This window comes from Mastigoproctus giganteus, chromosome 6, assembly GCF_048544385.1.
Source record: "Mastigoproctus giganteus isolate SK-2022 chromosome 6, ASM4854438v1, whole genome shotgun sequence".
Taxonomy (NCBI): Eukaryota; Metazoa; Arthropoda; class Arachnida; order Uropygi; family Thelyphonidae; genus Mastigoproctus; species Mastigoproctus giganteus.
Window position 1 is genome coordinate 181,018,146 of NC_143580.1, and position 25,086 is coordinate 181,043,231.

At 37.6% G+C, this 25,086-nt stretch overlaps 1 protein-coding gene across 1 annotated transcript in view; it reads right to left on the reverse strand.

The window, feature by feature from the left end:
• The window catches only part of pug (pug C-1-tetrahydrofolate synthase, cytoplasmic), a 329,380-nt gene that overhangs the window by 40,700 nt on the left and 263,594 nt on the right, over positions 1–25,086 (reverse strand). The window contains exons 18-19 of the mRNA XM_090376599.1: positions 17,613–17,681; positions 10,081–10,192 (exon numbers count right to left, since the gene is read on the reverse strand). Of these exons, the coding sequence (XP_090232725.1) occupies positions 10,081–10,192; positions 17,613–17,681 (181 nt within the window). The remainder of the gene's footprint in view (positions 1–10,080; positions 10,193–17,612; positions 17,682–25,086) is intronic.

Sequence of the window (25,086 nt, forward strand, 5' to 3'; positions counted from 1 at the left end):
ACAAACTTTTTTTTTTTTATTGAGTATTTTGCATCTACATTCACACATAAGGAATTCTGTAAGGAAGGGGAGGAGGACAGAAGTTTATTAAACTCTAACAGGGAGCTAAATGATTCTGTAATAACGGAGAGCAAGTGGAGATGAAATTGTTGAATTTAAACATAAAAAAGGCACCTGGGGCAGATGGAATCTATCCAGTTATATTGAGAAAAGCAGCGAGGGAAGTAAGGAAACCCTCAGCCATAATTATGAGAGCAGCCTCAGATTCAGGGGAGGTCCCCATGGCCTGGAGATGTGCAAATGTATCTCTAATTCACAAAGGGGGTTTATTAAAGGGATTACGCAAATAATTATAGACCTGTTAGTTTAACTTCTATTCTGGTAAAATACAGTAGTAATACCCCAAAGTTACGCGATAGGTGGGTCCAACGAAAATCGCTTAAGTCGAATTCGCGTAAGTCGGGGTACAACTTTGCATATATATTAAATACATATAAATTTTGCTTAATTGGGACTGAGGACTAACAAAAACACTAGTTTAGAAGAAAAATATTTAATAAAATTGCAGTTCTTTATACATATTAATACAAAATATGTATTAAAAAAATAAATGAGTTACGTAAAAAAGTTATTTCGATGTCGATGGCTTCATAAAATCTAACAAATTCGTCTGACGACACAGCGCCTTCTTTTTTTCAAGCAGAATTTCTTCGTAGCAAGCTAATAAATTTTTTATTCCTTGCTTTATAGCTATAACGCGTTCTTCAACTGAGCTGAGACCTTCTGTCAAGCTTGCAATTGTCATGTGCTTTATGTGCTTTTCTGGTGGAACTGGGTCTCAGGTGTCGGATACTTCAGTGCTCACGCATCTCTATGAGCTCATTCATTGTCAGCTCCTGACTATGTGAATCCAACAGAAAATAAATGAGAAAATAAAATCAAAAAATAAATGAGTTAAGTAAAAAAGTTATTTCGATGTCGATGGCTTCATAAAATCTAACAAATTCGTCTGACGACACAGCGCCTTCTTTTTTTCAAGCAGAATTTCTTCGTAGCAAGCTAATAAATTTTTTATTCCTTGCTTTATAGCTATAACGCGTTCTTCAATTGAGCTGAGACCTTCTGTCAAGCTTGCAATTGTCATGTGCTTCATGTGCTTTTCTGGTGGAACTGGGTCTGAAGTGTCGGATACTTCAGTGCTCACCCATCTCTATGAGCTCATTCATTGTCAGCTCCTGACTATGTGAATCCAACAGCTCGTTGACATCATCACCATTGACTTCCAAATCTAATTGCCTGGCAAGATTAACAACTTCTTCTATCACATGAGCGACATGATCAGTTTCTGGCGTTTTCGTCTCAGTTTTGAAAAAAAAAACGGAAAAAGTTACTTCCAGACACCATTCAATGTTTTTTGTGAATTTCATCGCAAGATTTTTCAATGATTCTTACGGCATCTAAAAGATTGAATTGTTTCCAAAAGTCTTTAACAGATATCTCACTATTTTGTCTCATAGCTTCATTCAGACGTGCAAATTAACGCCTCGTGTAGTAAACCTTGAATGTTTTGATGACTCTCTGGTCCATCAGTTGAAGCAAGCTAGTTGTGTTTGGAGGCAAAAACACAACTTACACACGTGCGTGGGTCGAAATTAATTAGGGTGGCAGGAGGGTGACCGGGTGCATTGTCAGTAAGAAGCATCACTTTAAATGGAATCTGTTTAGACTTGCAATAACGTTCGACTTCGGGTATGAAATGGTGACCAAACCAGTCCTCAAAAACGGAAGCTGTCTCCCGAGCTTTATGATTTGACTTCCAAATCAATGGTAAGCTAATTTTAGATATATACCAAACGAAAAAATCAAGAACCGCGTAACTCCGAGTTTGCGTAAGTCGGGGTAGCATAAGTCGAGGTATTACTGTAATAGTCTGCAGTAATAGTTCAGACACAGCATGGGTTTGTTAAGTGGAAGTCTTGTCTGATCAATCTGGTTGGATACTACGATGTGGTCAAAAAGGAACTGAATGCAAAAAATAATTTTGATATCATATACTTGGATTTCAGGATATAAACCTCCCAAACACTTCCTAGTTCATTTCACAAATATATGTGGTCTCAATTCTAATCTCAACGATTTCCATTTCTACTTGCAGTCTGCCAAACCCCATGTACTTTTTCTGACAGAATCTCAGTTATCAGTTGATTCAAACACTTCTCATCTCAGTTGCCCAAATTATTCACTGTATGATTCCTTTCACCTCAAAGGTGGTACTTGTGCATATGTCCGTTCTGATATTCCCTGTCAGAGACTTGGTAATTTGGAATCTCCTTTTGATCTTCTCTGGCTTAAAATCTCCCTACCTCATTGTGTCAAATTCATCTGTTGTCTCTACCGTTCTCCCAACTCCACTAATCACTTAGAGCTCTTTGACTTCCTCTTCTTGCAACTCGACTTTCTACAGTCCAACTTTCCTAACAGTGAGGTCATTTTCCTTGGTGATTTTAATGTTCACAACTACAGTTGGCTTCCGTTTTCTAGTCATACCAACTCAGCTGGTCATGATGCTGAGGCTTTTGCAATTACTAATGACCTTGCACAGATTGTTCATTTACCTACAAGAATACTGGACAATCGTAATCACGCTTGATCTTTTTCTCACAAACAACCCTTCTAAGTACACGGTCGAAGTGAGTGGTCCTTTAGTCACTTCAGATTATAACTTGATGATTGTCTCTTCTCCAATGGAGCCTTTATCTCATGGTTATTCCCAACCTTGTATTGTTTGGCATTACAATAATGCAAAATTGGATGACCTGCGAGATTTCTTTTCTTCTTTTCCTTGTTCGGATCACTGTTTCAAAACTTCTGATGTCAACGTTTGCTCAGATTGTGTCAGTGAAATTATTCTTACAGGAATGGAATCCTTTATCCCACACTCCACTTTAAAATCTCGTCCTTTATCTAAACCTTGGTTTTCCAATAAATGTGCTAAGGCTGTCCAAGAGAAGAACGTTGCATATCGTAATTGGCTTGTTTCCAAATCTTCAGTTTCTTTTTCTGCCTACACCAAACCTCGCAACAATTGTAAAGCAGTTATTAATCAGTCCAAACTAGATTTTGAACAGGCTAAGAGTAGAAAACTTGCTTCTTGCCCTAATGGTAGCCGAGCATTCTGGTCTCTTGCCAAAGCTAATGGCCGCAACTTTTGCCCATCTCTGCTCCCACCTCTGTCAAAACCAGATAAAGCTGACAGGCTAGCATCCCAATTTTCTTCCAACTCCTGTATTATTGAGCTTGGTAAAACACCTCCCACCATTCCAAACATGCTCCATTCAATGACTCCTGTGCCTTCCGTCAAAAGGATGTCAGAAGGATTTTGATGAATCTCGATGCTAAGAAAGCTCCAGGTCCTGATGGTATTTCTTGACTTGTTCTCAAAACCTGTGCTCCTGTTCTTTGCCGCCTCATTTCACTTTCTTATTGCAAAGGTGTTTTTCCTTCTTCTTGGAAATTTGCTCATATCCAGAGAGTTCCTAAAAACGGTGACAAATCCCTCCCAGTCAATTATGACCCCATTGCAATTATTTCTACTCTTTCTAATGTAATGGAGAAATCAATTAACCACCAACTCTTAAACTACCTAGAAACCTTCCGTCTGATCAATGATCGCCAATATGGATTCCATCAGTTTCAATCCACTGGTGATATTCTGGCTTATGTTACCCATTTATGAACAAATTCAATGGAAAAGTTTGGAGAAACACAAGAAGTTGCTCTCGACATCTCAAAGGCTTTCGATCGTGTTTGGCATAAAGGACTCCTAAACAAGCTTCAATCTTATGGTTTGCCAACTATTTTTTGTAATTGGTTATCCAGTTTTCTCTCTGATCGCTCATTGATGGTAGATGGCTCGCTGTCTTCTAACTTTTCCACTAATGCTGGTGTCCCCCCAAGGTTCAGTACTTTCCCTCACTCTTTTCCTCTTGTATATTAACGACCTTCTTCCATTGACTGGAAAACCTATCCATAGTTTTGCTGATGATAGCACATTACATTCCACTTTCTATTTTGCGAAACTTTGCCCTGCGCAATCAGCTTCAACTTCTTGAATATCTGCTACCAATTCCTTAAATGCTGATCTCCAGGTAATTCTCCAGTGGGGCAAAGACAACTTAGTTGATTTCAATCCTTCTAAAACTCAGTCTTGTCTTATATCTCGCAAAAAGGATTTTTCTGCTCCTATGCTTATCTTTGGTGGCACTCCAATTTCTAGACAAAATGATACATCTCTTTTGGGGATTACCCTGGCTTCTAATCTCTATTGGCACAAGCACATTACAAATATTGCTTCCTCTTCATCTAAAAAACTTGGTTTTCTCTTTCACTCTCAGCGTTACTTTTCTTCCAAACAGCTGTTCACTTTGTACAAATCGCAAAACCGCCCTACCATGGAATATTGTTCCCACATAAGGGGTGGTGCTCCCAAAACCTCTCTCAGGCTTCTAGATTCCATTCAGAAGAGGGCAGTTAGGTTAATTAATGACTCCTCTTTAACAGAGTCTCTCCACTCGTTGTCTCATAAATGTACTGTTTCTGCTGCATGATTTTCTACAGATACTTCCATGGGCACTGTTCTTCCGAATTGGCTTCTATAATTCCCGCTCTCATCCAAAACAGTCCAAACATGTGACGCCACCAGCCAACATCCATATACTGTCCAACTTCAAACTCACAGAACCAACTTTTCATCTTCCTTGTTTATTCATTCAACTGCCGTTTTCTGGAACAACCTTCCATCGTACGTATTTTCTGAAAATTACAGTCTAGAGAAGTTCCAAGTCTAATGTCAACAAATATCTTTTTTTGTCTTCTCAACCTCCAGTCCAAGTACTATAGGTTCTAATACCTCTCATGTTTGGGGTTTTCATAAAAAAAAAAAAAAAAAAATCCAGGAAAGCTTTTGATACTGTTGCACATGGAAGACCATTTTTTCAGATTGGAGTGGTATAGCATTAAGATTAAATTGCTGCAGTGGATAAAGGGATGGGTGAGTGGGAGACAGCAGATATTTGGTAATAAATGGACACTGCTCTACATGGGCTAATGTTATTAGTGGAGTCTCGCAGGGCCAGGTCCTGGGCCCATTGTTGTTTTGTGTATTTATCAATGATATCGATTAAGATATATCAGGCTTAATGTCCAAGTTGCTTTCTTGCATCACATACTACTACTACTACTACTACTACTACTACAGTCTCCACTGTTCTTTCAGGGTGGGAGAAGTAGGTGAAGGTCCAGGTGATGTGGTTCTTTTTGGGTGAGGAGATGCTGCCTTCACTTACAGTCTTAGATAAGTGGCGAGTATTTGGGTGTCGAGTTCTCCCTTACTGGGAAAACTTTGTTTGGGGCTGATCTAAACTTGCAAACGGGGAGGCTGAGTAAAGCCCCTCTGAAACCCGAACAGAGATTGTTTATTCTAAAGTATTTCTTAATGCCCAGATTTTTCCATTCGTTTAGTTCTGGATAAAGTTACAGCCGGATGGTTGAATGTTTTGGATATGCAGGTTAGATTAGTGGTGAAGAGTTGGTTACATTTACTCAAAAACATTGTAACTCATGTGCAGATGCCATAGTTCATGTCGCAGACCTGCTGAGATGTGTGGTACGTATAGATTGTCGGTCATCCTGCAACCAGTATAACTGATGAAGGCAGCTGCTGCTGCCAAAAGCTCCTGTATTAGTGGTTCTAGTGATTTTAAACAACTTTTATCACTTTTAATTTTATATATTTTATTGAATTTTATTCTTGTTATACAACATTTATTTTATTTTGTTTTAATATTTTAACATATAGTTATACAATCGGTATGCTTGTATTTTATTTTATTTTATATTATCATAATAAAATGTTTTACAGATTTGAGTCAGTGTTATTTAGTAGCATTACAGATGAATTACAGAGTTCCTGACTCCAGAGGCCTTTTCAATGAATGCTGTAACTCCTTGTCTTTATGCAGATGTTTCTGCTGGGGGGGTTGGGACTGCCCTCCTTTTGGTAGGCAGTCCCAATCCTTAAGCAGGAACATCTTGAGAAGCTGCAGTTTTCTTCCTCCCCATTGATTTGGGCCATCATTTCCTCTTCTCACCTCGTGGACAAAGTGAGAAATGCAAAGAGGCTTCAAGTGGACGGACGGAAGGAATGTTATTAATTGTAAAGGCAATTGGAAGGCATTCCTTTATAGTTCCTTTGATGGACAGGCTCTGGTGGAGTCAACGAAAGTTCTGGCTCAGCATCAATGAGTCAGAGCGATAGGACCCGGCTCTTGGCTGGTCATGCTTTTGTTGATCTGGTTTAGACCTGTATAAACACATTCCCTACCCTCTCCGGAACATCACAAGGGAGATCACTACATCGATCTTGTAGGGCTGAGTGTAATGCTATTGAAACTCTAGCTCGTGTTGCCTTGCGGTGCCACTGGTTCCATGGCATGTGCATTAAAAGGCACGATGCAGTTGTAAGTCTTATAAACAACCGGTTCTATCAAAAAGGTTGGTTGACTGACCTGGAGCTTTAGTATACCACTCTAGAGGGTTTTGAGAAAGCCAGATCTCCTCTGTGTAAAGGATGGTACCTCATACCTCTTAGATGCCCAAATAGTCGGTTTGGGATATTCGCTAGAGGCATCTCATCACTTAAAGAAGAGAGAGTACAATGGAAACATCAGTCTTCAGCAGCAAATCAATAATGAGTTTGGAACTATGCCTTTAGTTTCCATAATTATTCTAAACTACAGAGGAGTCTGGTGTCAGGCCTCTGCTAGACTTTTACACCATCTGAGATTATCCAGCAGTGATTTGAAAATGATCTCTCTCTCTCCCTGGTCGCAAGGCACTCTTGGCTGCTGGTGGGTGCATCAGCAAATGACCGTGTGATGTGAGAACCCACTATGGTGGCTTTTGAAGGGTATTTATGTAGACTACCTCTGCCATTAAAGTGGGAATGATGAAAATAAAAAATTCTGTTCTGGGGAAAATAATGGAGTCACTGGTTAATCCTGGAAAATCGAGTTTAATTTTCTACTGTAATTAAATTTCAGACAAAGACCAAACTTCATTGCAAAGACCTACATCTGTTCAAAGTCTGTGGAAAGCCAACAGTACAAGGAGCTGATGAGAAACAGAAATGACAGCACAAGGACCTGCCGAGAAACAGAAATGCCAGCACAAGGAGCTGCTAAGAAACAGAAATGCCAGCACAAGGAGCTGGAGTTGCAGTGGATATAGCAGACTTATGCCTCCACCAAAGCATAGCCTTTCAGAACAATTCTACAAAACTTTAGGTAATCTGGCACTACACCATACTGCATTACCGATCCATGGCTTCCAGATGCAGAAGAATCTTCCGACTAACAAATATAGCAGTGGCAAAGGCCTGGAAAGCCAAGAATTTCTTCTGTTTATCAACTAGAAGTGTCTCGCAGCCTTCTACCATAAGATCGAGAAATAACTCATGAGAGGTACCAATTCAATTCATAGATCGCTGTACTCCTCACAGTTGTACATAATAAGTTTCCGTGATTCTCTTTCGCCATAATGGCAAATAGATCTTTCAGTGATTCCTAAATCGTGCAAATTTGCATTAATCGAAAAGTGCCTTATAATCACTCAGTGTTTCCAAAGTACTCAGTGCTTTGTAATCGCTCTGTGATGATTTCTGATAGCTGTGGCTTAGCTATCAGAGTGGCTTAGCTACCTGTACTGGTGTCCCCTAAAACAACGATAAGCTGAAAGATGGAAATGAGCTTATGGCGCTTTGTGGAATGGACAATATGACCTGTTGATAGATGAAAGTTGTTCAATGCAGGTAACGTTGCTCACAGAATTGCTATAGTTGATTGACAGGTCATTTTTTGCAGAACATTTAAATGTCTAGCGGAAGCGTCAAAAAAAAAAAAAAAAAAAGTCACACCAACAGTTACACTGGTCACAGATTTCACCATTTAGTTAAAAAAATACCAGAATTATTTTAAAATTGTGTCCTTTGCTATGCCATCCATTATTTTAACAGTGGAAAAGAGACATGAAAAAATTATATATTTTTTGATTACAGCATAGTAACAATCACGGAAGTCTGTTGGCTAAAAAAAAAACAGACTACAGGACCGGGCATACTGGTGTACACTGTATTAAGCACTTTTTCTGGGGGGGGACAAGAATAAAGCAGTTTGAAAGAGAGGAGATTATTTGGTCTTCATCATTTTAACATTAATTAATTAATTTTTTAAAATTCATTAATTAATAATGTAGACAAAATTATAATGAAGAAAAACTTAAAATCCATAGTGATTACTTCAACAGTTTTGTGTGTGTTTGTGAACATGCGCGCACGCATGCACACACACACCCCTCTATTGAAGTAATCACTGTATGGATTTTTAGTTTACACACCTAATGATCAAAGTTGCACACTTAATGATTAAAGAAGTCTTTTCATTAGCATTAGTAGAGGCATATGATGCAAGAAAGCAAGCTTATGCAGCATCAGCCAAAAAAAAAAAAAAAAAAAAAAAACCCGCTCTCATTTCATCCCTCCATTCGTTCCAAATACCTGTCCAGCTTAGCCTTAAATTTATTTAGGCTATCAACTTCCACAACAAAGGATGGAAGTCTGTTCCATATACCAACTACCCGCTGGCTAAAGACAAACTTCTGCACATCTATCCTACATCTGTCTTTCCCCAATTTGAATTTATGCCCTCTCAGGTGATTATTCTGAGCAAGAGGAAGAATCCCATCAGCACTGAGCATGCTCAAACCATTCAAAGCTTTATACACCTCAATCAGATCACTTCGCAGGTGCCTAGTTTCCAGACACTAATTTTAAAAATTTAAGCCTTTCTTCATAAGAGCAATCCTTTGTTCCATTCACTAATCTTGTTGCCCTACTCATTCCAACAGCTCTACATCCTTCTTAAAATGAGGCCTCCAGATCTGTATACAGTACTCAAGGTGTGGCTTGTTGTTATTTGGTTATTAGGATATGCGGTGGTCATTCCCTGACCTTTCCGCATCCTCCGTATTTGGTGGTGACAGGTTCGAACCCCGGTCTAACCAAGAAGCGTGTGCTACGCACTGCTGCTGCTCCTTCCCACCTGGCTATGGAGGCGCCTCAAGGTGTGGCCTGACCATTGAGTTATACAAGGGGATAATGACCTCCTTATCCCTGCTTCATTCAGAGCTTTGGTTCCCACTAATCATATCTGACAACATTTAAAATCACAATTATTTCTGCACAGGGGGGGGGGGAGAGAGAGAGAGAGAGAGAGAGAGAGAGAGAGAGAGAGAGAGAGAGAGAGATTGAATGAGAGAATAGCCAAAATTGTTATATTGTTAAACATTTCGCTCAGAGATGGTTAAAATGATCTCCAAACAATGGTTTCCAGCTAACAAACTGAGTTAGCACACAGGGGCCAAAGTGGAAAATTTTATGAAAACATGAAAATGAACACCCAAAATATTTTATTTTTAATAATAAAGTATGTACATGACATTACCAATGTATGTTTTGGGCACTGCTGGAAAAGCTATCATGGCACAATCAAAGAGTGGCCAAATGACATTTTGTCAAATGCATGGCACGATGCAGCAGATGCTCCAACAGGACAGTTAAATGTAGCAGACAAATATCATGTTCTTTTTTAATGCAGAACAGCTGCACATCTACTATGCCAACCACGAGACTCTGTAGAACATGTGACTTTTATTCAGCATGCCAATCCACATTCAGGTGTTTTGTACAATCTCTAGTCTTTAAGCATTGAAGCATTTTAATACATTATTGAAATTGTTAATGCATTATTTTTTCACCTTCCTTCTTATTAAAAGAAAGCCAATTTATAATTTTTTTTAGAATTTGAATTTAACTGCACAAGATAAAACTCTAAAACTGGCACCATTAATGTTAAATGAATATTAAATTATGTCATTAAAATTAATATAATCAGTTTAGTCTTAAAAAAAAAAAAAAAAGCAACCTAATAATACGAATTATGTAAGAAATATTAACTAAAAACTTGCCCACATATCCATCCTCTCCAACCAATTTTAAAGCCATTTTGTCAGCAATAACTGAGGAATTTCCATGGGCAATATTAGCAAATGGACCAGCATGAACAAATACTGGTGTACCCTAAATATGAATTAAGAATGTTTATCTTTTTAAATTATCATAATTATGCAAGGGAATTATTATATGTGCAAACAGTATTATCAAAATCTCTCACTTGTAGAAAGATTAATTTCAGAAATTTAACAATATTTTTGTTCAGAATTATCCATACTAACATGAAAAATCAAAAATTACTATATTTAATCATTTACCACTGTTGAGCTAATTGTATAAAAAAGCATAATAAATATTTTATTTCTTATTATATATTTTGATATTTTGTATATTTATTATATATTTTGGTTATAATTTATAATCAAAAATATAAATCACAACAAATACAGTACTTACCTGCAACTTGAATAATATATGAAGTTAGAGTGGTTGGTTTTTTGCTATTTTATGGTGCACTGGTGAAGTTAGAAAAACAATCTTTTAGGCCTCTCTCTCTATGACCATTCACTGCAGGCAATGATAAATAGCTCTCTGTTTAACTTCTCCACTAATGCTGTGTTCCCCAAAGTTCTTTCTCTGTCTCTTTTCCTCTTGAATATTAATGGCCTTCTTCCACCAACTAGAAATCTTTCCATAGTTTAGTTGATGACAGCACACTACACTCCACCTTCCAGTTTGAGAAACTTTGCCTTTTCAAACAGCCTCAACTTCTTGAATATCCACTCGCCACCAATTTCTTAAATGCTGATCTCCTCCAGCAATTCCCCAATGGGACAAAGAAAACTAAGTTAACTTCATCCTTCTAAAACTCAGTCCTGTTTTAATTTCTCATAAAAAAAAAAAAAAAAAAGATAAGTCTACTGCTCCTCTCGTCATCTTCAATGACACCCAAATTTCTAGACAAGGTTACACATCTTCATTATCTTGACTTATAATCTCTCTTGGCGCATCCCAAATATTGCTTCCTTATAAAAAAAAAAAAAACCTGCGCATTCTTTTTGCTCTTAACATTATTTTTCTTCTGAACAGCTACTTACTCTGTACAAATCTTAAATCCATTTTAACACTGAATATTGTTCTCACATCTGAAGTAGCACTCCTGAAACCTCTCCAAAGCATCTACTCTATTCAAAAGAGGTCAGTCCTGCCATTATCTCTCTTATAGACATTCAGTTTCTGCTGTGTATCTTTTCTATAGATACTTCCACAGGCATTGTTCATATGAATTGACATTTGTAATTCCCCCCCACTCTCTTTCAAACTAGTTCAAAAACATGCCTTAATCAGTCAGTGCAGTCAACAGACTCCAAACTCGAACTTCCTCCTTTATCTATTCTTCTGTTCTTTGGAACAACTTTCATGTGTATTTCTCAAAAATTACAATCTACAGAAATTTAAGTCTGGTGACGACAAGCATTTTCTGTCTTAGCCTTCAATGCATGCACAGTACTAAGTAGTGTGGGTTCTACTACCTTCCGTGTTTGGGCATTTCATAAAAAATCTTCTCGAATTCTCATTAATTACATTTATTTGCTACTACTCTTAATTCTTTCAAAGGGGGAAGAGTATTGTAAAAGTAATTGGGAGACCTAATATTGCTGAGTTCATAGCATTCAACAAAAATGTGTCAAAATTTTTCAAATGGTCTAATTAATACCAGTACGCACTGAGAATTTTTGCTGCTGCACTTTTTAAAAGATGAACAGAGTACTGAGAAATGGCTAAAGTTCAGTAATATAAAAATATGAATATGGGGTGGTGGGTAGGCATATATTAATCACCATAAAGTGTCATAAAAAGAAAAGTACACAAAAGTTTTAATAGAGACATTAAAAGTCCTCATGTCAGCTCCACTTGTGGCATGGAGGTTGCTGAAACAATATTCAATTTCACACAAAACTATCATCAGAGTAATTATACAAAAGTACTACTAATTACAATAAAACCTCAGTAATTTGGATTAATATGGGAGGAGGGGAAAGACAAATTATTGAAAAGTACAAAATTATACAATATAAAGGAATGTAAATATTTTTTAGCATTAGTAGAGACATATGAAGAGGTGTACTTGTTTTTCATCAAAACATGCTTTACAGCAACAAAAATGGATGCTCCATTACAATCAGTTTTTATAGATTTTACAAACAACATCTCTTCTTAAAATTTACAATCATCATCGAAATAATGAACATATGCCATTTGGAAGGGCTTTATTGTCAGTAACTGTGGATTCATCAATCTGAATAGAAAATTTTCTCATTTTTAGTTTGTCAATTAGCTGCTCTTCAATGTTAACTGACATCTCATTAATTCATTTCTGAATTGAATCATTGCACAATGGCAATGCTTTTAAAATACTGGAAGGATTTTGATGCATCACTGTTGAAATTAGTCTGTAATGTGGGTCATATAACAGTCTCAACAACTGCATGAGCACTACCAGTTTTTGCAATGATTTCTGTAATTTTATAAGACGCATTCATTCATTGTCATTTGTTTGTGTGTTCTTAAATAAGGAAGTAACAGTGTTACATTGCTCAAAATTCTGTTCTAAATTTTTAAAATATTCAATATGTTTACCAACTTTATCAGGATGCTTCCTTTTTAAGTGATCTAAAAGTCTTGATGGTTTCATAGCCTCATTTGAAAGAGAACTATTAATAAGACACACGGGCTGTCCTGAGTCGAATGGGCTTACAGTACAACCATAAGCTAGATATTCATCCAGATACTGTTGACACTTTTTCTTTTCAACATTTGACGTGATTAATGATGAATTGAATAACTACAAAGAATTATATAATAAAATATAAACTATTTTTATTTAGCTCTCATAGCCCATGCCACTCACAAAAGCAATGTGGATCAAAAATAAACAACTTCCAAAAGGAACAATAAATCAATACTAATTTTTGCTTAGAAAGCAGAAACAACAGACTGAAACATTTCCTCATCCCATCCATGCTGCGACCGAGGTCGCAGCTGTTGGAAAGGTGCAAATGGCAAGGATTTCGGAGACATTACCTCTGAAAGTTAGGCATTTAATGCCTATGAAAAGCAAAGGTGGTTGAATTAAATCATGCACTCCTAATTTTTACTCACTCCTAATATAATATACCTATATGTTAAAATTCAGTTGTCTCACGGGAAAAGAAAACCCAACGAGAGAAATTAAATATTAAGGAATAAGATGTCGTCCGGAATGTAATACCCATGATTTTTTCGTTTCCCCAAAAATCAATTTTTGCCTCCTTGGGGGCGATACTGCCCTGTCGAGAATCACTGATTTAGATGATATTAGAACAAAAAATTTTATGAAAATGTTTATATCCAAAACAAAAAACAGAACTTTAGGGTGAAAACCTCAACTTGTACATTAGTCTACAATAAAATTTAAGTCATGTGTGGCGCCTCCGCAGCCGGGTGGGCAGGAGCAGCAGTGCATAGTATACACTTCTTGATTAGACCGGGGTTCGAGCCCGTGACCACCAAATACGGAAGATGCGGAAAGGTCAGGGAATGACCACCACATATCCCGGAGCAATATGGCCTTAGTTGCTAATGCTCCTAAAAACCAAATAACAAAAAATTCATGTGTGAAATGTTAACAACTATAAATTTATCATATGTAGAGTGATAAACATGCAATAATATTGGCTTTTTTGAGGAAACTGAAAATTTTCTGTTAAGCAAAATTAAAGAAAAGGTGATCACACCATTTCATAACATTGTTCTTCATTTCTCTTGGAGTGTAAAAATATTTTTAAAATTTTTGGATCGGAACTAACAAAATTAATAAGACTATTGATACAACTTTTTGTTCTTCATATCATTTAACTTTTACTTCTTTATTTCCTGCTTTACCTACAGATCTTTCCCCTTGAAATTCATGGTTCTTTCTTCTTTGATTATCATATGGTATCTTGTGTTATCACCTTCTAGTCACAGGTAGTGCAATACCATGGAAACTCATTGTGAAGACATTCACAATATGAGATACAATTAAAACGATGCCAATTATCTACTTTGGCTGTCCCCTACGAAAAAAACATGGTGCAATGGCACTAAACTGTTCACTAGCACTACTTTAAAGTACAGTTGGACCTCCATATAACGAAATTGATCGTTCGCCTGAAAAAATTCGTTATAAAGAAATATGACCTTTCCAACAATGAAAAATAAAGTAATTCAACATTCAGAATAACTAATGTTATTAGTGGAGTCCACAGGGTTCGGTGTTGGGTCCACTGTTGTTTTGTATATTTATCAACGACACTGATGAAGGTATATCAGGCTTAGTGTCGAAGTTTGCAGATGATACAAAGGTTGGCAGGGTTGTTAATGGCAGTGTGCTACTGCAACAGGATCTAGAAAATTTGGACAGATGGGCTAAGAAGTGGCAACTGAAGATTAACCTTAACAAATACAAAGTACTACATATGGGTAGAAGTAACCCCAGAGAAACGTACCAACTATGTGGTACTACACTTAAGGTGGTAGAAAATGAAAAAGACCTGGGAGTAATTGTGCAGTCAGATATAAAGTTTTCTGAGCAATGCAGACAGGCTGCCAGGGCAGGTCATGGGGTTTTGTCAATGATATATAGGAATTTTGCTAGCAGGGAAAAGAAGGTGATTGTCCCTCTGTATAAGGCAATGGCCAGGCCACGCCTTGAGTACTGCGTACAGGTCTGGAGGCCTCATTTTAGGAAGGATGTAGATTTGCTTGAGCATGTACAGAGAAGGGCAACAAGATTGGTGAGGGGAATGAAAAGATCCTCTTACCAAGAGAGGCTTATGTTCTGCAAATTGCAGTCGCTGGAGACTAGGCACCTGCGCGGTGATCTGATTGAGGTGTATAAGGCCTTGAATAGGTTGAGCATGCTGAATTCTGATAGGATCCTTCCACTTGTTCAGATTATGAACCTACGTGGGCATAAATTCAAATTAAGAGAAGACAGATGTAGAATAGATGTGCGGAAATTTGCCTTTAGCCAGCGGATGGTTAATTGCTGGAACAAACTTCCATCTGTTGTTGTGGAAGTTGATAGTTTGAATAAATTTAAGGAGGAACTGGACAGGCATTTGGAGGGAATGGTGTAATTTTTTTTTGGCTGATGCTGCATAAGCTCATACACTTGCTTTCTTGCATCATATGTCACTACTACTACTACTACTTCTACTAGTATAATAGGAAAATATGGGAAATAAATCAGAAATAAGTGGGAATGAATAAATTTTTTAACATTTTAAAACAATTTATTAATATCACATATTAAGAAATGCCTACTTACATGATGTTCATAATATATTAGTACAGTTTTAAGAATTATGTCGTAAAATATTTGGTTATTTTTTGTTGTACACTGGATTTTACTGTACATCTTTCATAAAAATGTTTGCGTTTGTTTAAGCACTCAAATGTATTTTCTGGCACATTTTCTTCACACTGAAGGCACTGATGCAAAGTTTCAAATGCTGTCAACATTTCATGTTTGGAAAGTTTAATATTGCCTTCATTGCCCTCACTTTCATCCAACTCATTGTCGATATTGTCACTAATTCTTTGAATATTCTCCAAAATGTTGGAGCCACTCGGATATTAAGCTACTACAACATCGTTATCAACTCCTAAAGATTCTGCAAGAACAATTTGTCCACTGATCAAACCTCTCGCTTGGAGTTCTTCCCAAGATTGCTCAATGTCTTGTAGCAGTTCATCCTTCTCATCGTTGTTTGGCATTTTAGCAAAGCCTGCTTTTGTGAAACAATTCTTAATCATTGTTTCAATCACATATTGACTCCACACTTTTGCCAACTGTGATATGCACAGTTGGCAAAAGTGTGGACCAAGGCATTATCAAGAATTTGAAAATGGACTACCAAAGGTGCATACTGAAAAAAATTATATTGAGAATAGAAACCAACCAAAGTATAGATTCTGTTATAGATTTGTGGAAATGTGTTATTTATACCGTTATTACAGGAATTTGATGGAATCTGCGCTTACTGTCTTATTTTAATTGTTTGAAAAATTCCTTTTCCCTTGTGAAAACACATTTCTTATATACGCTTTGAACACCTCCGATGATTTTCTGTGCCAGGGTTTGCAAATTGTGTTTGTGTATTTTATTTATTTATTTATGCCAGATTTTGGCAATAGAGAATTATAATTAAATTTATAATTAAAAAAAAAAAAGGTTGTGGATCAAGAACAAGGTGTGGGTATGAGAAGGCTTCCCATAAGGTGAATTATGGTCTCTATTTCCTTGCAAATGGAAAATTTAGCCCAGTTATACACCTGCAACATCTGCAACAACAAAAACAACAGACAACATTTACATTTAATATTTCTATAATAATGATTTAATTTCATGATTAACTCATTAATACCCCACTGTCATATTTATAGAACATTTAAAAATATTATTTATAAAAATTTTTCTATATTCAATTCATTTCAAGTATGATTTCTGTGTGCTTATACATCTACCAAACATTTACAACAATAAAAATATTTACAGTACAAGCTAAATTTTATAGGTAGTCATAGTTTTGCAAACTTTCTAAATTCACTATTATCACTAATTTCACTAAAAATATCTTATCAATATTTTTCAAATAGAACAATGACTGTTTATAGAACTTACTATTTTTTTTTTTTAATGAGAGCACAGACTTAGCATTATTGATAATTTATTTTGTTAACAGGTTGATAGTAATAAGCAGAAATAAATTACTGTCCCATTTTTAGAACACTGGTCAGTAGCATTACATAAAACACTTTTATGCTCTATCATCCTAAGATGATAGAGCATAGAAGAATTCTTATACTATTATTTATTTATGGAATGAGAAAGTATTTGTTGATGGCTGGAAAATTTTATTGTCATGGGAACTTGACTTACAATAATGCATTCATATCACAAACAAGGATAGCTATGTTTATATTCTCATCTGGCTCTTCTTAAAATATTTAAAAATATTCTTTAAGTATAATACAGAAATTTGCTTCATTTAATGTTTACCTCAACTTAATGTTTAAAAATCTTGACTTCAGAGAAACTAAACTGATAGGGGAGGCTCAAATTTAGTTAGCTCCAGTATCAAAAGAAATGATATAACAGAGAGAGAGAGAGAGAGAGAGAGAGAGAGAGAGAGAGAGAGAGAGAGAGAGAGAGAGAGAGAGAGAGAGAGAGAGAGCAGTGCCATTAACCAAGGCCTATGTGCAATTCTTCATTGTAGCAATTTTACATGAAGCAACATTAACAAGGTTTCCTTGTACTGCATTTGTTGCAAGTGATAAAAGACTTAAAATTTTCAACATTAATTTCATTAAGTGGCCAGCAGAAACAGCTACAAGTCAACATGAGGAGAGAAATTTCTTAATGAATCATATAAATAAATTTTAAAATTTATTTATTATTTGCAATAATGTTTCCTTTTGCTGTAATCAGAAATGATACTTGCAATTTCATGCAAATTACCTCTAGAGTCTGCATCAAATTTGGATAAATAGCATCTTTCATAAGTACTGTTAGTGCCCCTGATGTTCCCTGAAATTAAAAATTTATTTTTAAATGCATTCTTTATTTTACCAGTTTTAATTATAATACTCTAAGAACACTATAAAATTTAAAAAAATTACAGAGTTAACTAAAGAGACTAGGAAATAAAACTCCATTTTTATTAAATAGTACTTGTTGAGAAAATTACACATTGGGTTAGTGAAGGAATAATAAAATCAAAATGGGAATAAAAAAATAAAAAAACTAGTAACAACCTGAAAAGTTGGGGAAAAAATGTGTGCATTCCTTCTTATCTAGTTGTCAAAAAGATTAAATGAAATTTTCATAAACACCAAAAATGCTGGGAAAAAGGGCTTCATTTGGATTTCAGGAAAGCTTTTGACACTGTTGCACATAATATTCTGTTTGTTTGTTTGTTTTGTTTGGTTTTTAGGAGCATTAGCAACTAAGGCCATATTGCTCCGGGAAATGCGGTGGTCATTCCCTGACCTTTCCGCATCTTCCATATTTGGTGGTGATGGGCTCGAACCCCGGTCTAATCAAGAAGCGTGTGCTACGCACTGCTGCTCCTTCCCACCTGGCTACGGAGGCGCTTGTTGCACATAATATTCTGTACAAAGTATGTTGTGCAGAGCGGAACAGAGTGGCATTAAAGGCAAATTACTGTTATGAATAAAGGGATGGTGGAGCGGGAGAAAACAGAGTTGTTATTAATAGACACTGCTCTTCATGGACTAACGTTATCAGTGGATTCTCCCAAGACTTGGTTCTGAGTCCATTGTTTTAGTGTGTAATTATTAATGATATTGATTGATTTATTAATGATATTGTATCATCTGCAAATTTAATGTCTAAGTTTGCAGATGATATAAAGTTTGGCAAGGTAGTTAATGACAGTAATCAGGCTTAATGTTTGAAGTTTGCATGCAGATAATACAAAGGTTAGTAGGGTGGTTAATGACAAGATCTAGAAAAATTAAGCAGTTGAGCTGAGAAATCACAACTGAGGTGTAACATTGACAAATTAAAAGTACAGCATGTGGACAGCAGTAATCCCATATTAATAAACAAACTGTGTGGTATTTCACTCAGAGTAGTGAAAACGAAAAAAACCTGGGGGTAATTATGCAGTGAGATATGAAATTCTCTGAGCAATGCAGAAAGGCTGCCAGGACAGTACATGAGGTTTTGTCAGTGATATACAAGAATTTTGCTAGCAAGGATAAGGAGGTGATTATTCCAATCAATAAAGCAATGGTCAGGCCACATCTTGAGTACTGCATACAGAACAGGAGGCCTCATTTTTGGAAGGATGTATAGCTGCTGGAGTGGGTACACAGAAGGGCAACAAGATTGGTGAGAGGAACAAAGGGATGCACCCAGCAAGAAATGCTTCAGTTCTGCAAACTGCAGCATTTGGAGACTAGGCACCTGCGAGGCGATCTGACTGAGTTGTTTAAGGCTTCAAATGGATTGAGCAAGCTCAATGCTGAAGGGATTCTTCCTCTTGCTAAGACTACACACAAGATTGGACATAAATTGAAATTGAAAAAAGGATGGGTGCAGAACAGATATGTCAAAGTTTGCCTTTAGCCAACAGGCAGTTGATTATTGGAACAAACTTGTGTCTGGTGTTGTGGAAGTGGAAAGCTTGAATAAATTCAAGAAAGAACTGGACAAACTATTAGAGGGGATGGATAGGTAAAATCAGATTTTTTTTTTTTTTTTTTTTTTTGTTGTCTGATGCTGTAAAAGCTTACTTTCTTGCATCATTTTCTATCATTAATACTAAATACTACTATGTTTCAGTTATTGTTGTTATTTGATTTTTAGGAGCATTAGCAACTAAGGCCATATTGCTCCTGGGATATGCGGTGGTAATTCCCTGACCTTTCCGCATCCTCCGTATTTGGTGGTCACGAGCTCAAATCCCAGTCTAATCAAGAAGTGCGCGCTACGCACTGCTGTTCCTGCCCACCTGGCTACAGAGGCGCCTCCTATGTTTCAGTTCAGTCATTTCCAACCAATAGCAGCAAATGGTCAAGTATGTTGTACTTGATGTTGGAAGTGTTTATGCAACCACTGGCTTTTTTTTTTATTAAATCTAATAAAGTTGATACATTATACAAAGTATGTTGTACAAACAAATTACTTTAATTACTCAGGTACTATGATGTTATCAAAACCATATAGTTTGATTGAGTTTCAAAATTTTTATGACTCAGCAGCTTATCAAATGTTTTAAGACACTGCATTTTACTGTGTCCTTGCACTGAGGAGACAAATACAAAATTATATGACTATAGCAGCATTCTGAACATAGTTTACTTTTTAAATTCAAGAACAGTACCTATAATAACAATTATTAGTAATAACTTGAATTTAGACAGTTTAGATATTAAAAATGCAAGTTGAAACTGTATATCGGGAGTTGATATATCTTTCTAGAACTACATGGTTGTTAAAATTAAAGTATCCCTAAGCAGAGGGCTCTGGAGTGAGTTCCAAGGCTTGTACTGATGAGAAATTTTAACAACAGGTACAATAAAGAATGCGCTTGCCATTTATTGGGAAAAAAATTTAGTTACAAAATTTGTCACTGCACGGCATCGTGGCAATACAAATCACTTGATTTGTATTTCCACAGTTGTTCAATGTGTTCTCCATTTTGGTAAACAACAGTTTCCATTCGAAGAACAGCATTTTCTACAGGGTTGGGTATATGATGAGAGCCTTGTCGATCAATTCGGCCCTGGAAAGATTGTGCAAGGCTCAAGGGGTAGAATTTTTTTCAGCCTGGACTGTACTCGTTAACAGGAGAGATTGCTTCTACAGGGATGGGATACACTTAAATAGAAAGGGTGCAAGAATATTTGCTGATGCTATCGAGGCAGTGTTAGGTGGGTCGGAAAACTGCTAGCTTGGGGGGAGACAAAGACCAATAGATTGACAGTAGCCACTGGCAGAGGTGAAAGAGATTCTTGCACTGCTTCTATTAGAATGAGCAGAAGCCTGAAAAACAAGATGCATGGTATTTCAGAGACTGCTGGGAGCCATTGCGGCACAAGTAAACACATGGGTTGTGTTAGGGTAGCTAAGAATAGAAACAGGTGCAGGTATACTTGCGTGTACACCAATGCTAGGAGTTTAGTAAATAAATTTGATGAGTTTGAGGTATTGCTCAAAACATCGAAGGCAGATATTGTTGGGATATCAGAGACGTGGTGTCACACAGATATAAGGGATGCGGAACTGCAATTTGGGGAGTACAACGTCTACAGAAAGGATAGACAGGATAGGAAGGGGGGAGGTGTTATGCTATTAGTTAAGGAACACATAAAAACCAAGGAAGTGAAGCCAGTCGACATCGCTGGACAGTGCAGTGTGGAGTCAGTTTGGTGTGACATAAACACTGGGAGATCAAAATTGAGAGTAGGAGTGTGCTATAGGCCTAATGACTCTGATGAGTATAATAAGGAACTGTACAGGGAAATAGAGTGGGCCAGTAAATCAGAGTGTCTTATAATGGGAGATTTTAATTTCCCAGATATTGACTGGATTTTGGGGGCTGGTTACTCACACACTAGCAGGGCTTTTGTGGATTTATTGGATGATTGTTTTCTACATCAGCATGTTCGGGAGGCAATTAGAGGGAGTAATACTCTTGATTTGATTATCAGCAGTGATTCTTCATGCATTAAGAATCTGCAGATAAATGAACCACTAGGTGGCAGTGATCACAGTGAGCTGAAGTGGGATTTACTCAAAGAGGTAACTACCATTAGGGGTAAAGGGAAGGGTTATTGCTTCCGTAAAGGCGACTACGATGGACTGAGACAGTATTTAAATTCTATACAGTGGGACCAACTGATGATGTTACCAACAGCAAATTCAAAATGGGAAGCATTCAAAGAACTTATCTTGGAAGCTACTAGGCTTTACATACCAACTAAGAAATATTGTTCAAGGTTTAGGCCAAAATGGATGTCAGATGAACTAATGAGGCATATGGCAGAGAAGAAAAATGCATGGGATACATACAAATTAACACATGACACAGAAGCCTATGATAGATACAAGTTGATATGCAACCAAGTTACAAAGGAGGTTAGGCAGGCGAAGGCAGATTACGAGAAATCCTTGGCAAGGGATGCAAAGAAAAACAGCAAAGAGTTCTTTACTTATGTAAACTCTAGAAGGAAGGGGATGAATCAGATTGGTCCACTTGATATTGATGGGTCAACTGTTGATGATCCTGCTCAGGTAGCTAACAAACTAAATGAATATTTTGCATCGACATTCACACATGAGGAGTTATTCAGCGAGGGGAATGCCAGAGGTGTATTGAACTCTAGCAGTAAGCTACAGAATCTTGAAATAACTGGGAGTAAAGTGGAGGAGAAACTGTTGAAGATAAACACAAGAAAGGCACCCGGGGTGGATGGGATCTATCCAGTTATATTAAAGGAGGCAGCAAAGGAAGTAAGCAAACCCTTAGCCATAATTATGAGAGCTTCCTTGGACTCAGGGGAGGTACCCATAGACTGGAAATGTGCAAATGTGACCCCAATTCACAAAGGAGGATCAAAGGCTGAAACAAGTAATTATAGACCTGTGAGCTTAACTTCTGTTCCAGGAAAATTAATGGAGGCACTGGTTAAAGAAGCACTGCAGGATCATTTAGACAAGACTTCAGTTATAGCTCAGACACAGCATGGTTTTGTTAAGGGGAAGTCTTGCTCCGTAGCCGAGTGGGCAGGAGCGGGAGTGCAGTAGCACACGCTCTTTGAGTAGACCGGGGTTCAAGCCCCTGCCTGCTGAATACGGTCGATCTGCCAACCCGCACTGGACCAGCGTGGCAGATTATGGTCCATTTCCCTCAGCATGAATTGTTGAGGAGGCTTCCACCCTGCAGTGGGTTGATAATGGCTGCACTTTACTTTTTTTTTTTTACTTGCCTGACCAACTTGATTGGATACTATGATGCAGTCACAAAAGAACTGGATGCAGGGAATAATTTGATATTATATTCTTGGATCTTAGAAAGGCTTTTGATACTGTTGCACATGGAAGACTGCTGTACAAATTGGAGCAGTGTGGCATTGGAGGGAAATTGCTGCTATGGATAAAGGGGTGGTTGAGGGGGAGAAGACAGAGAGTGTTAATCAATGGACAGTGCTCATCGTGGACGAATGTTATTAGTGGAGTGCCTCAGGGTTCAGTGTTGGGTATATTATTGTTTTCTGTATTTATAAATAATATTGATGATGGTATATCAAGCTTAATGTCCAAGTTTGTAGACTATACAAAGGTTGGCAGGGTTGTTAAGGACACTACTGATGCTATGCTGCTGCAACAGGGTCTGTAAAGGTTGAGCAGATGGGCTGAGAGGTGGCAAATGAAGTTTAACATTGACAAATGTAAAGTACTACATAGGGGAAACAGCAACCCCAGAGCAACGTATCAACTCTGTGGTACAACACTGACAGTGGTAGAGAATGAAAGGGACTTGGGGGTGGTTGTGCAGGCAGATATGAAGTTCAATGATATACAGGAATTTTTCCAGCAGGGATAAGGAGGTGATTATTCCATTGTATAAGGTGATGGTCAGGCCACACCTAGAGTACTGTATACAGGTCTGGAGGCCTCATTTCAAGAAGGATGTAGAGCTGCTGGAACGAGTACAGAGAAGGGCAACAAGATTAGTGAATGGAACAAAGGAGTGCTCTTACGAAGAAAGGCTTAAGTTTTGCAAATTACAGTGTCTGGAGACTAGGCACCAGCGAGGTGATCTGATAGAGGTGTATAAAGCCTTGAATGGTTTAAGCATGCTCAATGCTGACGGGATTCTTCCTCTAGCTCAGAAAAATCACCTGAGAGGGCATAAATTCAAATTGAGGAAAGACAGATGTAGGATAGACGTGCGGAAATTTGCCTTTAGCCAGCGGGTGGTTGGTTGGTGGAACAGACTTCCATCCCTTGTGGTGGAGGGTGATAGCCTAAATAAGTTTAAGGCTCAGCTGGACAGGTATTTTGAACGAACAGAGGGGTGAAGTGGAAGTGGTTTTTTTTTTTTTTTTTTTTGGCTGATGCTGCATAAGCTTGCTTTCTTGCATCAAATGCCTCTACTAATGCTAATGCTAATGCTACATCAGAACATCATCTCAACTGGAATAGCCAGAACATGACGTGTGATGCTGTCCTTCAGATCTGCCAGAGTTTGACATTCTTCCCAATACACCTAGTTCTTCAAAAAACCCCACAACTAGAAGTCACATGGGGTGAGGTCCGGTGATTGGGGTGGCCAAGATGCCTGGAAACAACGGCTGATGACCCATACATCTGTAAAGTGTTGCCTTAACAATCTTTGGACACAATGGTGGGTGTGGGGTGGTATAGTGGCGTACCATCTTGCATGAATATGGTATCCCGAAGGCCCTCATGTTTTTGCAGCTCTGGGATTGCAAAATTTGCAAAAATTTCATAATATCGCTTTCCAGTGACGGAACAGGTGTGAGTCCACTCAGTGTTACCTGTTCAAAAATATATGGCCCAATCATGAATGTGGCCGTAAATCCACACCACACTGTCACTTTTGGAGAATGCAACGGGACCTCTTGGATAACTCAAGGGTTTTCTGTTGCCCAAATGTGACAGTTGGGCATATTCACTCGTCCATTTAAGCAGAAGTGGGCTTCATCGCTCCAAAGGATGTTCCACAGCCAAGTGATATCCACTCTCATTCGTGCCAGAAACTGAAGTGCGCATGTGAAACGAGTATCTGCATTGCCATGCTTTAGCTGCTGTAGCACGTGCATCTTGTAAGGATAGTACCGCAGCACCTGACACATTGCTACCCTTACAGCGGAATACGGCATGTCCACTTCACGAGAAACAGCTGGCACACTTGCACTACGACATGGAGATTGACTTAATAAATCCATGACAGCCATAGCCACATCTTCAACACAAGAGGAGTCCACTCATTTTCAACCTCTACCTGGTGGAACAACAAGATGTCCTGTTGCTTCAAATTTCACAATCATTTTGTGGACAGCACAAACAGTCATAGATCCATGTGGGCCTTATGCGCTTCTGACGCTGGAATTCTCTGATAGCTGAAGCTGCATTGTTGCTGTTCTGATAGTACAGCTTCACTGATAGTGCCTTTTCCTGCAACGTTGTTGGCTTTGCTGCTGTAGTGCAGGCAAACATCTATTGTATGATTTTCAAGAGACTGCTTTGCTTTTATACAGTATGGTAGACCTGAGTAGTGGTGATGTGGCAATAACTTACGATTATACAAATAATGTAAGTTATTTGCATAATCGTAACTAAGACAGTTATGCGCCATACAGTGACACAGCACCATACAGTGACAATTTTTGTAACTAATTTTTTTTTTCCAATAAATGGTAAGTGCATTCTTTAT